General features: G+C 39.6%; 1 protein-coding gene across 1 annotated transcript in view; it reads left to right on the forward strand.

The window, feature by feature from the left end:
- LOC138042083 (lysophosphatidic acid phosphatase type 6-like) overlaps positions 1-10462 on the forward strand; it is a 17266-nt gene extending 6804 nt beyond the window's left edge. Inside the window, exons 3-10 of the mRNA XM_068887828.1 lie at positions 1465-1547; positions 2703-2929; positions 3265-3374; positions 4901-4981; positions 7524-7653; positions 8917-8955; positions 9671-9717; positions 10037-10462. Coding sequence (XP_068743929.1) covers positions 1465-1547; positions 2703-2929; positions 3265-3374; positions 4901-4981; positions 7524-7653; positions 8917-8955; positions 9671-9717; positions 10037-10103 — 784 coding nt within the window. The 3' untranslated portion in view covers positions 10104-10462. The remainder of the gene's footprint in view (positions 1-1464; positions 1548-2702; positions 2930-3264; positions 3375-4900; positions 4982-7523; positions 7654-8916; positions 8956-9670; positions 9718-10036) is intronic.
- The last annotated feature ends 2750 nt before the right edge of the window (positions 10463-13212 follow it).

The following is a 13212-nucleotide window of genomic DNA, read 5'->3' on the forward strand; positions in this document are numbered from 1 at the left end:
TTAGGGGCACTTTAAGTGCATTGAATAATGAGCTTTCCCCGAAACATTTGAATGCGACATACCAGATAGTCTCTGAGCTGCGTGTATGATGAGTTGAAAATTCAAGATTTTATGAAGAATGTATGGGTTCATTATTGCTTTTGCCACCATCATTTTTGATGCCTAATAACTTGTTTGTTATCAGTGAAAGCTAAATGGCTGAAAATTGAAGAGTTAAACAAGTTCTTTTACCTTTCGAAGTCAATTTTTAAAGAGCAAGATGCCTTCTGTGAACAAACTGGTATTTTAGTGAAACAAAATTTCAAAAAGCATTAATAAGTCATGAGCTCGAGGCTAACAGCCTATCAAAACATTGATATAAAATGTCATGTGTATGAACATTTATACCTGGTAATCTATCATCATTCGTAACAGCCCGGTGGCGGCTTTGAATTTCAGTCCCAGGGAAGTGCAGGCTGAATGTGCAAACAATGCAATTATCGCTTATTCTCAAATGAAATAATCTTAGTTTATATAAAGGTCACTTGTGACAAACTTCTGGGCAGATACTTTCCCCCCATTTAATCAAATTTTGTCAACCACAAAATTCAATGACTCTGCTGTCATGTTAACAACGTTCCTAGACTTTGGATTTTGTCCCATTCCATGTTGAACTTGACAAGTTCCTTTGTTTCATGTTTTTGTCCGTATTTTTGGCCTTGACCCTGCACAAAACACAGCTCTTTTCGAGAAGATAACCAATCAAATTCCTCGATTAAATTATGTGCAACTAATTTGCAAACCCGTGCGACGTGAAAACAAAAGATTGTGCAGGGTTACGGTCAATTCAACATCAATTGCAACAACAAATGTTGTTCTCACTTTTGAAGGTTCTAAAGATTCATTTCATAACCAGTCCCTCGATTAACTATGTTTAGGTTCATCCTTGCATTTTGAGACATATCGTGTTGATTTTGGAACAGATTTTTCCAACTGTACTTTTTCTTCATTGGCAGTTTTCAATTCTCTGAACTTTCTCTTACGCAGCATTTTTAACCATCCTCCTTCAACCATTGACAACAAAGAATAAGGACTGAAGGAAAAAACATACTTTTAAAATTGCCATACTGTTTATAAGGTCCACTTGTTTTTCTTGTACATTGTCTGCTGATATCTTCCCCTCACAATTTGAACCTTTGTTTGCACTCCCAAGGGACGTGCTTTTTGTGGAATGTTTTTGAACTTGCAGCAGGTGTTTTATAGGGTTTAAAAACTGATAGTTTTTTAAATGTTATGTAAACAATGGTGTCAGCAAGGATTCCCTTATACAGCCTTTGACAATAAATAATAATTATTGTATATTTAATTCTATTATATAATGAGGTACCATAATTATGGATTGTGATTGAATTATAGTTAAGGGTAATGCATCTTAGGTCTTCTTAAGTTTATATTTATTCTTTTATCTGGTATTACATTTCATAGTGTTCGCACAACAAATTTTCAAAGAACAATAGACTCGGCAAGATGTGTGGTAGCTGGGATGTTTGGAAAGGAGCAATTAAAAGGTAGAATAATTTAGTCTCCAACATCTACATTGAAAAATAATAGTATTATTATAGAATGATGTGAGGCAGTAAAGTGAACAGCAGGCTCTCTTTCTTTCATTGTTTGGCCGCAGCTGATATTTTTTGATGGTCAAATGCATTGATTTTGTTAGTTGGCATTTACTATTTCAATAACATCGACAACATATTCAATAAACATTGTTATTAACAATAATAAATTTAGTACAATCCTTGCCAAATTAAGTTGGGACACCATGGACAGCACTAATATTCTGACTTTTAGGTGTGATATTTCCTTCCCAATGTTGAATTCACTGGTTTAGAGGAGCCATCTTGCAAAACCACATTTTTTGGGGGGGGGGGGGAGGGGGGGAGCAGAGGACATCACTTGTGTCCCAACTAATGTGACTAGGATTGTAGTTCATTAAACTCGTAAGGTTTTGTGGCCAAGAACAAGACAGTGTTCTACTAATTTCAGAGGCTAACAATTCAACCTAAAGCAAATCAAGTCAAGTGTTGGTTTTTGATGGGAGGGAAAAACAGAAGTACCTGGAGAAAATCCCCTTGTAGCAGAGTGGACAGCTCACCCAAAGGGAAACATTAACAGTGTTTGTCCTAGTCTGTTCAGAATCATAGTGTTGGCAAGACTCATGCAGATGCCTCATGTATACTTTTGGCCCAAAGACATTGAGCTGCACTTTTGATGTTAGTAACAAGGACGTGTGATTGACAGGGCTAGTATTATTACTGTAGTTTTGGTGTAGTTTTCAATGGAGCTCTTTCTCCCCAAAATCACACACACAATGCCTGATCTTCAAAAAATTTATATGTACGAGATTGAGCACCTGCCCCATTTCCCCACATGGATGGGCATTTTGTTTCATGAATTTGCAATCACAGATTCAGTCCGGTAAACTCTACTAAGCCTTGCCAGAGAGAAATTGATTTTGGGCCCTATTGGTAGAAAAAAAATGCTTTCACTATTGTGACATCTTGGCTTCCTTGTGACAGATACATCCTGTTTGCATTTATCGGAATCAATACAGCCTAGTTTAACCTGATGCAAACGCACAATATGACCTTGTGAATACTTGTTCTGCTGCTCTAAAATATTGAGGTATAGGAAATTCAGTCAACCTTGTTTATTTTATTCAGGGCTTACCATTCACACAGAAGATGAGGATAAAGAGATTTTGTACCCAAATTCAGATTACTGCAAAACCTTACGAAACTGGTTGAGGTATTCACTTAGCTATGAAGGTGTGACATCAGTACAAGGATTCCAAGACAGACAACAGAAGATTCACCAGGCTTTAGCAATAAATTACCATGACAAACCTAACGTGGCAATTCACTTGCGGGACATTGTGGTTACAATGATGGTGAGTTATTTTCTGGAACAATATAGTATTTTAGCATTTTTAAGGAAAAGTTGGTTATCAGAGCTTTCAGTTGGCAGGGCTGTTATAATACAATGATAACAACTTAATAACAATAACTTTATGCGGGTCCCAAACTATATTTATTTTTAGATAATTTATTGGTGATTTTTGCAGGAATCCATCTTCCATTCAGCTGTATTCGTTAAGAGGACCGTCGTTGGTGAATGACATTTTTATGTTTCTTTGCCAACTGACGTTCCCATGAACTGAATTTGATGGTGATACATAAGTGACTGCACTGTCTTATTTCTTACAATACTGTATGTTTATTTCAGGCTCACGACATGGAGGTTCCCAAAGCTATTATTCAGGTTTTAAATGTAATTGAAGAACAAGCATTGCAGCTTTTTCTCTCAATGCAATGTGGGATTTCACAACAATCTAGGTACAGTATTTAACTTCTGTGGCTTGTTGCTAGTTCACAATGCTGTGCAGAATTAATGGTAAAAGCCGCAAAACTGCCACTCTTCATTTTAAAGGGAAATGTATAGCAGTTAACCCTTTCACTCCTGTGGGGTTCTTCATTGACGAGTAAAATCGTCTGGCGTCAGACAGAGTAAAATCGATAAGTCTCATTGGCCCTTACAGGAGTGAAAGGGTTATTAATTAAACATGGTTGTCAAATTTTGCTTGCTACTCTTAACCGATTCACACCTAAAGTGCCTCCAAACGGCAAGTAAAATTGTCTGGTGTTAGCCAGAGTAAAATCTATAAGTCTTACTTGCAGATGGGGAAAGTTAATTATACTCCAGTTTACTCAAGGGAATCTTTTGGGATAAAACATTGATCAGTGTTTGTTATATAGCTGAAATTTTCCTCCAACAGCATGGCTTTCATTGGTTACTTCGAGGTCACATGACATCTAACAATAAAACTGTTTCCCACCAAATGTCTCTGAGCGGGCAACAGTGCAAAATCCATGACGTCAGTGGGTAACAGTGCACTGCTACCCGCAAATGTTGACCGACGACCTCCGTTGCTGTTGCCGTTGCACGTTTTTCTTTTTGTGCTGTATAACAAATCACTTAATGACTGTTCCCTCGGGAAACAGTACATTTTGTTTCCCTCGAATTTCCATGTTTCCCTTGGCTGCGCTTCGGGGAAACGTTGAGATTCTCGGGAAACAAAATGAACTGTTTCCCGAGGGACCAGTCGTTAAGTGTTTAATGTTACATGTGTGTTACGAGGGCTAGAAGTTCTCTGAAAGTTAGTTTTTAGAAAAGAACTGCATGTGTACTGTAAGTATTGCATAAATACCCTTTCCACGTGATATAAATATTGAGATAGATACTGACGTGCCCCTTGTAATTGGATACTACGGATTCTTTCCATTGGACAGAACTGACTGGCCAAACCGGGCATTTGGAAGGACTATCTCTACAACGCCTTCAAATTAGCACACTTCGAGGATGACATATACTCCTTCAAAAGAATGCGAGGTATTATCATGCAAGTGTTCCTTCAAATTGTTGAATTTTCTTTGCAAACTGACGGGTCTGGCCGGCCAGTTCTGACAAAAGGATAACGCCCTAAGCTTTACCATTAGTTTGTATGGTGTATGGCTTATGCTAAGAAAAACACCAGTTTCTGCTTGTTCACCGAACTAAGTCCTGTTCAGTTTGATTTATATTTGACTTGGGACTCTGGGTTTTCCCTCTTGTTTAAAATGACACCGAGTTAGTAACATCTGGCTTTGGTGCTGTGCTCTAGGATTATTAATGGGGATAGTGCTTTTGGCTGGATCTCATTTGAGCTGGTCTGTAATTCAGTCTCTAAGACTTGAGGAAGTGCTGGAAGTGAGATTCACAATGCCGTTCTATTCTCCTAGATTAAATATGATTGTATCCTCATGTAAAAAATTATACTTATTATTTGTCGTTGATAATTTATTTATATAATTTAATTCTGCAGGAGGAAGGTCCTTTCACTTTCCGTTGGTTTGTTTCTGCAACACATTATGGACAATTTTGACAAGAAAATCAATGATGAAAAGTATGAGCTTCACGTTTGATCGCAATTTTGGGGTATTTGGCTTTGAAAGGTTTTTTTCAATAAATAACAGTGAAATGTAGTCCTCTGTGATTGGGTCTGACTGAGAAACCCCTACATATGTTTTTGGAACATCATCATCGTATGGTTATTTACCCTCGGATTTTAGAGTAGCTTGATGTAGTTAGTATCTCCCAAGCATTTACCCTCCCAAGCATGATACACCACAGAGGACAGACCACAACCCCGGGAACTCCATTCCCTACTTTTTGCGAATAGTGTGCGGGTTCTTTCATGTCCCACGGGGTTATGAACATTGACGGGTTGTGAGATGGGGCCTACGGTTTATCGTTCTTATACCAGAAGACTTGAAAGTTTAACCATTTGTAGATGTCATTACAAAGGCAGCACTTTGGTCCGACTGTAGTCGAACTCACGACCTCCCGCATGGCAACCCGATGCTCAACCAACTGAGCCACTGCTGCGCGGGTGGAGAGGAGGACACCGCTGATATAACAATATTGACACTCACCTTTGTCAAACCTCCACATTTGTTGTTGTTGTTAAACTCGTCGCCAATAGATGAGCTTTGGAATTGGTGCCTTAGATGTAAGACAGGGGGTGATGTAGTCCAGGCAGGGAACGGCAGTATCTCTGACAACACTACGAGGGGGAACCATCCAAGCAGCAGCCAGCAAACCTGCACCGTCACACTGAAAGGAATTCATTGGAAAATCATACTTACCTGCCAGAAGTTTTGGGGAGTCTTTGTTTACATTTTTGCTTTATTAGCATAAGCCCATCGTTTTCTAATCTGTCAGCCAAAAAATCATTACTGAGTATTGAAAGTGCATTGCATAAAGAGCTATCTCTTAAACTTTGAGCGCAATTTACCAGGTAATCTCTGAGTACCGGTATTAAATGACGCATTAAAAACTCGAAATTTTGCAAAGAATGTATAATGGGCTCATAACGCTTTTGCTTCCCAAGAATTTATCAATTTTGTGGTGGCCAATAACTCGCCCGTTATGAAAGCCAAAAGGTAAAAAATTGGACTTTTCACTAAGTTTTAACACGTTCTTTTATCTTTTGAAGTCAATTTGTTAATAGCAATGAGTTTCAGTTGAGCGTCGTAAAACCAAAACCAAAGTAATTACTTTGGCCAATCAAAATGGACGGAGATAATCCAGTAAACCAATCAAAACTCGACGTTATTACACGTAGCCGACACAAAGCGCGGGAAAATGTGCACGCGCGAGCAACGATTGGGCCATAAATCAACGGGAAAAAACTCGGTCCGTAACTTACAGTACGGACCTCGCACTCGGTTAGTAAGAGGTATTTATTATAATGCAAGCCCTAAAACGGTTTTTTTTTAGAGTGGCAAGACGAGAGATTAGCATATCAGTTTGAAACAATCCAATAGCGATATTTCCCTTCAAAATTCATAGATTCACTAGATTCACCGCGTGCCTGTGGCTCTCAGTTGGTTGAGCATCAGTTTGGTGAGTTTGACTCCGGCAGGACCAACACTCAGGGTCTTAAAATAACTGAGGAGAAGGTGCTCCATTTGTAATTACATCCGCAAATGGTAAGACTTTCAAGTCTTCTCGGATAAGGACTGTAAACCGTAGACCCCGTCTCACAACCTTTGTTCATAAACTCTGTGGGACGTCAAAGGAAAGGAAAGAAAAGGAAAGGAAAGAAAAGGAAACTTTATTTAAGTGTCTAGTCGTTCTAGCGCTGGAGCACTAATTGGGGATACTGTAAACTGAAATTAACAATTAACGCAAAGTCAAATGTTGGTTTTTGAGCAGAGGGGAAAATCGGAGTACCCGGAGAAAAACCTCTCAGTGCAGAGTAGAAAACCAATGACGCCGAGTCTGGGAATCGAACCCGGGCCACATTGGTGGGAGGTGTGTTCTCTCACCACGGCGCCATCCCTGCACAAAAGATCCCACACATTATTCGAAAATAGTACGGCACATAGTTCCCGGTGTTGTGGTCAGGCCTTTCGTTCGAGCCTTTCCTTGTAACGATCGGTGAGACCACGTAACAGTAAACAGACAGCAGTCAAATTGAAGGAGTCCAACTGCTGAAACTGGTGAACCTAAACCTAAACCTAATTCAAGGTGTCTTTCGACACGTCTCCCCTAAAAGGCTATCATAATGCATTCACGCTATTTCTCCAATTTGACTTGAAAGCTCGCTATTCAAAGCCATAATTCAAACCCTCCAAACCAGGCCTAATAAGTTTAAAATGAGTGCTTTAGACTTCCTCGTTTTTGATGAACTTGTTCAGTTGATTCACATATCTTTTTGACGGTGGTTTTTGGCTCCGTTGTCACAGCTGGTTTTTTTCGTGAAGAAGTGATTATTGTTCATCGTGATGGTTAAATAAATAATGAAAGGTATAATTGTTTGTCTCACGATGTAGTCACTTGGGATGTAAATCGCGACGTATCGACCGTCTTCTGATAGTATTCGTCGGGCGATAAGGTCGACAGGTTACACGCTACTATACTTCGTTTTTTTTCTCCAACAGCGATTACAAACTGATGCTGTTTTCTGCCCATGACACTACAGTTGTACCGCTTCTTTTGGCTCTTAGAGTATTCGACGACAAGTGGCCAGATTTTGCAGCCGATGTGGCATTTGAGCTCTACAGAGATAAGGTGTGGACGACGGTTATTTTGGCTGTGCTGATGAAGTACACGATCTGCACTGGTGCACTTTTTTTCCCCTGGCCGCCATGTTTACTCCAGCTCGGCCAATGACAGTTCAACAGTTCCTAAAGCCGTGTTCACACTCAACGTTGATTATGATCAACTGAAGTATACATCAAGCTATCATACTCCATTCAATTTTATTCAATTATGGTTCTGTTCACATCTGCGAAAATTCAAATACAATACGCACGGTAACCTCGTAGTGTGAGACAAAATGGCGCCGTATCGCGTGGATGCCACGATTATCATCACCATCATGTGCTTGAGGCGAGAAGAGAACCAAGGATAGCTTAAGAGAATAGAAGAAGACAAATCCAAAACCTTCGCACCATGAAGCGATTAGAAGTTTCGTCAGCTCATACCACCACGTGCTCGCCATTCTGTTCAATTACTCATTGTAATTACTTCAAACAAGCCCTTTGAGGTTGTTTGAAGTAATTATAATCCAGTTATAATCAGGGACTGCAATTAGTTGATGTGAACCCATTTCATATTTAATTCGATCATAATCGAGGCCTAATGTGAACACGGCTTTAGTGATTATGGTCAGGGAGTGCCCGGAATGATGCTGCGTCCAATTATAATTGCAGGAAGTTAATACTGATATTACTCATCGATCAAATAAGACAGCTAACCGGAGTCGTAACTATGCAGGAATGTACTGCAACACCCTTAACAATATGTTTTTCTTCATAAAGTTATTACATTTAGATGGAAATAATTAACAGAAGAGGAATTATGTTGTTTAGAGACACCAGCTCTTGGGCATCAGGGGCGCTTGGTGACAAGAGGTTTAAAGTGTTTTCAAGTCAATTTTGTAAATGTAGTAGTTGTCGTTGCAATCGCGGTTGCTGGTGTTGTAGTTGTATTTTATTCGTAGATCGCTGTTCGTAGTCTCTGATCATAGTTTGTACTAATCCTGCACGCTTTTTCTAAATTCTCAAAGTCCGCCAGAAGCAATCAGTACATTTCATGAATTGAAGCGCGATTTGAAACTTGAAACCACCCTACACATTGTTTAATCGTTCTGTTCTGTGGGGGACTTTCCTCTTGGTGGTTGTGATTGTTACGGGCAGTCACATGACCAGGCGCACCCAGAGTTAGAGAGACCTGGGTACGAGGTTGCTGTGAGCTGCAGCTGGAGGCACCTGTGTGTGCTCACTTCCAAATGAGTAAGCGAGATTTATGCTCTTTTGTTTGTCTTTTTAGAACCGTGTCCATTATGTGAGAGTTTTGTACAAGGATGAGGTGTGTGTGCGCTACTTTAACTTATGTTTATTAGAGCGAGTTTCAATCGAGTGTCGTAAAACCAAAACCAAAGTTATTACTTTGGCCAATCAAAAACGAAGGAGACAATCCAGTAAACCAATCAAAACTCGAAGTAATTACACGTAGCCGACACAAAGCGCGGGAAAATGTGCACGGGCGAGCCACGATTGGTTTTGGTTTCACTTCTGGTTGGTTCAAAAAGTGGCGCGTTAACTTTGAACCAATCACTGAGTGAAGAATTTCAAAAGCAAAGCAATTCGTTAATTACTTTCTCGTTTGTGGGACAGATACAAATTAGTAATTTAAATCAACAAAACAGCATTAAAAAACATCCCAAGTGAGGGAGATAACCAGTTGGTTATCGGAGTCATGGTCCCGTCGGGACAACGAAGACGAGGCTAGTCAGTGCTAAGAGGATACGTATGTTTACGCTTCCTAACTTAATGTATCGGGCAATTCTCATACGAGGAAATATTCTATTACGAATCAGCGAGCTGTTTGGTAATCGTGTGGTTTCTTTCTCAATAAGAGAACGATATGTTTCGTGTAGTACGGTAGCAGCCAAAATTCTCGCCTGATGCTCTAAATTGCCGCTTTTTTGTTATTCAGCATTCTCTGACAGGAAGCAAATCATGACCTCTTCGAAACGCCCTATATTGATGCATTCTTCGCTGTCTTTTCCTTTAATTTGCAGGAAAAGATTATCCCGGGATGCTCAAGTCCTATTTGTCCTCTAGACAAGTACGTTTCTTACTATGTTTACAAACAATGCAGCAAATAAACTGAAAAAGAAAACGAAACAAGGGAAGCTTATTTGGCTTCATGATTTGTGTGCTTGCGGGTTTCCTGTGTCTGGTATGAATGGGACTGCCGGTATTCAAATCCGAATGTTGATCATTTCTTGGCTTTATTTGTCCCGTTATCAGTTTTTATGTTGAGGTGGGGAAAAAAACCGAATTTTCGGGAAATATAAACCAGATAGTAGCCGTTTTACTGATTGATTGATTGATTGAGGCTTTTCCCGATTTTGCGACGCTTAACCGGAAGTGTTTTTTTGCAGGTTTAAAGCGTTGGTCTCGGAGTATTTTGTGGACAACTGGGAACAAGACTGCAACGCTAAATTATGAAAGTGATCGTACGATCCTCTGTTCTCTGACGCTTTGAGTTATACGTAGGACGGAGCTAAGTATCATCGTTGATTCATCCAATCTTCCTTTGAATTCGACAAAAGCCTTAAGATTTTGGCGATGAGGACGGACGTTGGCGATGCTCATGGGAATGTCTTTGGTGACGTTATCCAAAATAATAATCCATCAATGATAAATGAATAATCGACATGTAAACTTAATTTTCTATACATTTCGCATAGGAACAAATCTTCTTATAAAGAAAGTAAAAAATGGATGTAAGAGACAATAGAGTAGGGGATAAAATCAATGACTAATTTAATACACCATGCAAATAAATGACGGTCTAATAATTGAAAGTGCCGAAGAACTGTATTTACAACCTTCTAAAACTGCCTCGATCGTGAAAGCCATTTGTAAAATTGGGGGTCCGGGGATCCTGTCCCGGGGAAATTTTGAAATTTGTCCTCCTAGAATGCATTTCTTACATTCTGGAGCACAAAGTAGGGTATTTGAACAGAACACTAATATCGTAGCGGCGGGTCTAATTTGCAGGTTGCAGGTTACAGGTCGCAGGTCGCGGGTTGCAGGTCATTGTTTCACCAATACAGAAAGTATCCTAAACATTCTTAAGAGCTAACCTTAGGCCTAATTAGTCCTAAACAAAAGTTTTTAGGCCTAAGGTTAGCTTTTATGAATGTTTAGGATACTTTCTGTATTGGTGAAACAATGACCTGCAACCCGCGACCTGCGACCTGCGACCTGCAAATTAGACCCGCCGATATCGTAGTGCATAAGTGTACTACGCACAATGTCCGCAGCCCGTGCATAAATCACGAAAATGAACAGTTCTGTTGGAAGCGTACTTGAATTTCAACAAATGAGCCCTCAAATCGACAAGAATTTCTGATGCTGGTGAATAATAAAGCAGCTTCTGTTTCCAAAAATAATTCGTCTTGGAGAATGAATTTTTGACTTTGAACCTCAAGAGTTAGACGATTGTGATCTTTGTGTTGAATTCGCACATTTCTTGTCGAACTTTATAACACTTGAAAGAAAAAAAAGATTTACGAAAACAAAAACCCAGTGTCTCTTTTTGTCACAAATGTTTCCTTCGTTTCGATAGTAACACGCATGGTAACACGCAAGGTAACTTGATCAAAGGCGGTCGCTGAAATCGATGTTGATTTTGCGATTTACTTGTGCAGCCAAAATTGAACTTTGCAAAAATCTCACTGATGGTAACTTTTTATATTCGCGGCAAAAAAATTTATGTTATACTGATGAAGGATTTTCTCATTCTTGATCGACACGTCGAAAAAACTTCCTTCTGCTCTTGCAAAAAACTCGATATTTGTTTTGCATAAAGCAGGCTTACAAAATCTGTGCCGTACTTAGTTCGCATTTTTGAGCGTTAAAGGTCATCTATTTTGAGGTCTCCCATCCAGATACTAACCCCGCCGGAGAGGACTTGACTTCAGTGAACTTTTGTCGTGGAAAACTCACCCTCGAAGCCACTGTTTCTTGATCCCCTTTTTGTTCAATCTTTCCTGGTTTAAATATTTGTATGGGAAATATTTTCACTTGCGTTTTGTACGAAATCAAAGTAATTATTTGATTTTACTAGTAACTAAATGTCTTCTCGGGGGGTTATAGAGGTTTTGCACGGCAGTCATGTTGCATGGCAGGAACAATGAAAATGCTTTGCATTAGAAAGAACATTTGTTTCCATAGAAAAAAAGAGTCCATTGTTCCTGCCATGCAACATGGCTGCAGTGCAAAACCTCTATTTACTTAAGGCATCTACCGTGGCACTATTATGATTTACGATACCAAAACAATATCGTGTACTATTAGAGCTACATATTTAATACGCACAGACAACTTGAATCTTCTGCAAAACAAAACTCCGCTCTGTTGACAGTTATGGAATAAAGCACTGTGTCAAGTTACTACACTACCACACATGCGCAGCCCACACGGTATCTTCCGTGAGGATCCTTTGCATTCTATATACAGCTTCCTGCTTCCATTTGTCGTTAAATGTCATATTGTCACGCTTCAAATGTAATTAGCAAATCAGGCAGCTTACACCAAGTACTTTTTAAACCGCTGCCTCAAAATCGTGTGTGCTCAATCACTGCCTTTGAACGAGCCTCCTTAAACAACAATGACCACGACCAGGTTTTCTGAGCCCGCGAGACTGAGCAGCCCCCAGCAAACCATTGTTTTAACGAAAACCGCTGGTCAGCAACCTGGTTCTGGTCATTGCTGTCTAAGGTCATCCCCTTTGAGCATGGACAGGGAAAAATAGCCATGGCGCGCGGTCGAAATAAGGGAAACAGAAATCGCCGACGAAATTACTCAGCATTCAGGCGTCTCTTTTGTTTGTGATGATCAAAACTCTGCCGATCCACGGATCGTGTTCTGTGCAAATCTTTCTCATGTTATTCGTAAAATTTGGGGTAATTTCCAAGGACAAGTAGTGGGCGAGCCGGCGAATTTTGCCGGCTGCCGGCTCTTATTGATCACGACTTTTGGAAAACCCTGTAAATAATAGATAGATAGATAGATAGATAGATAGATAGATAAATAAATAAATAAATAACAGTAACAGTAAACTTGAACAAGAAAAGGAGGCCAAGATATGGACTTTCCTGCAGATATTCTTTTTATCCGAGGGCAAGTACGCGATTAGGTAAAGGTTGTAGCCGGCGGGCGGCGATATTTTAACTATTTTAGTTTTTTGTTGTGCTGTTCGTTTAGCAAAAAAGTACGGCACAAAACTTGATGACTGGCTATTGTCTTTCATATCCTTGCGTGCTTGAAAAGTCATGCTATGTAAAAATTGCTGTTGGGAGGAGGCGTTGGCGGAGGAAGGAAATATTAAATTTATCACGACTTAATGTTCATTGTTTATTTTAAAAGCAAAGTTTAATGAATTCTCGATGAATTTTGTGCTCTATTTAATAAATGGAGATGTATTTATCGTATAAGGACCCAGCTGATGATTAAACTAATCCTGGATCACTGGAAATTTTTCATTTCTCATTCATTGTAGTGATTGTAATCAGCTTGTTTGCCAAGATTCTTGCCGGCCATCCCGGTT

The sequence above is a fragment of the Montipora capricornis genome, chromosome 3 (assembly GCF_036669925.1).
Source record: "Montipora capricornis isolate CH-2021 chromosome 3, ASM3666992v2, whole genome shotgun sequence".
Classification (NCBI taxonomy): domain Eukaryota; kingdom Metazoa; phylum Cnidaria; class Anthozoa; order Scleractinia; family Acroporidae; genus Montipora; species Montipora capricornis.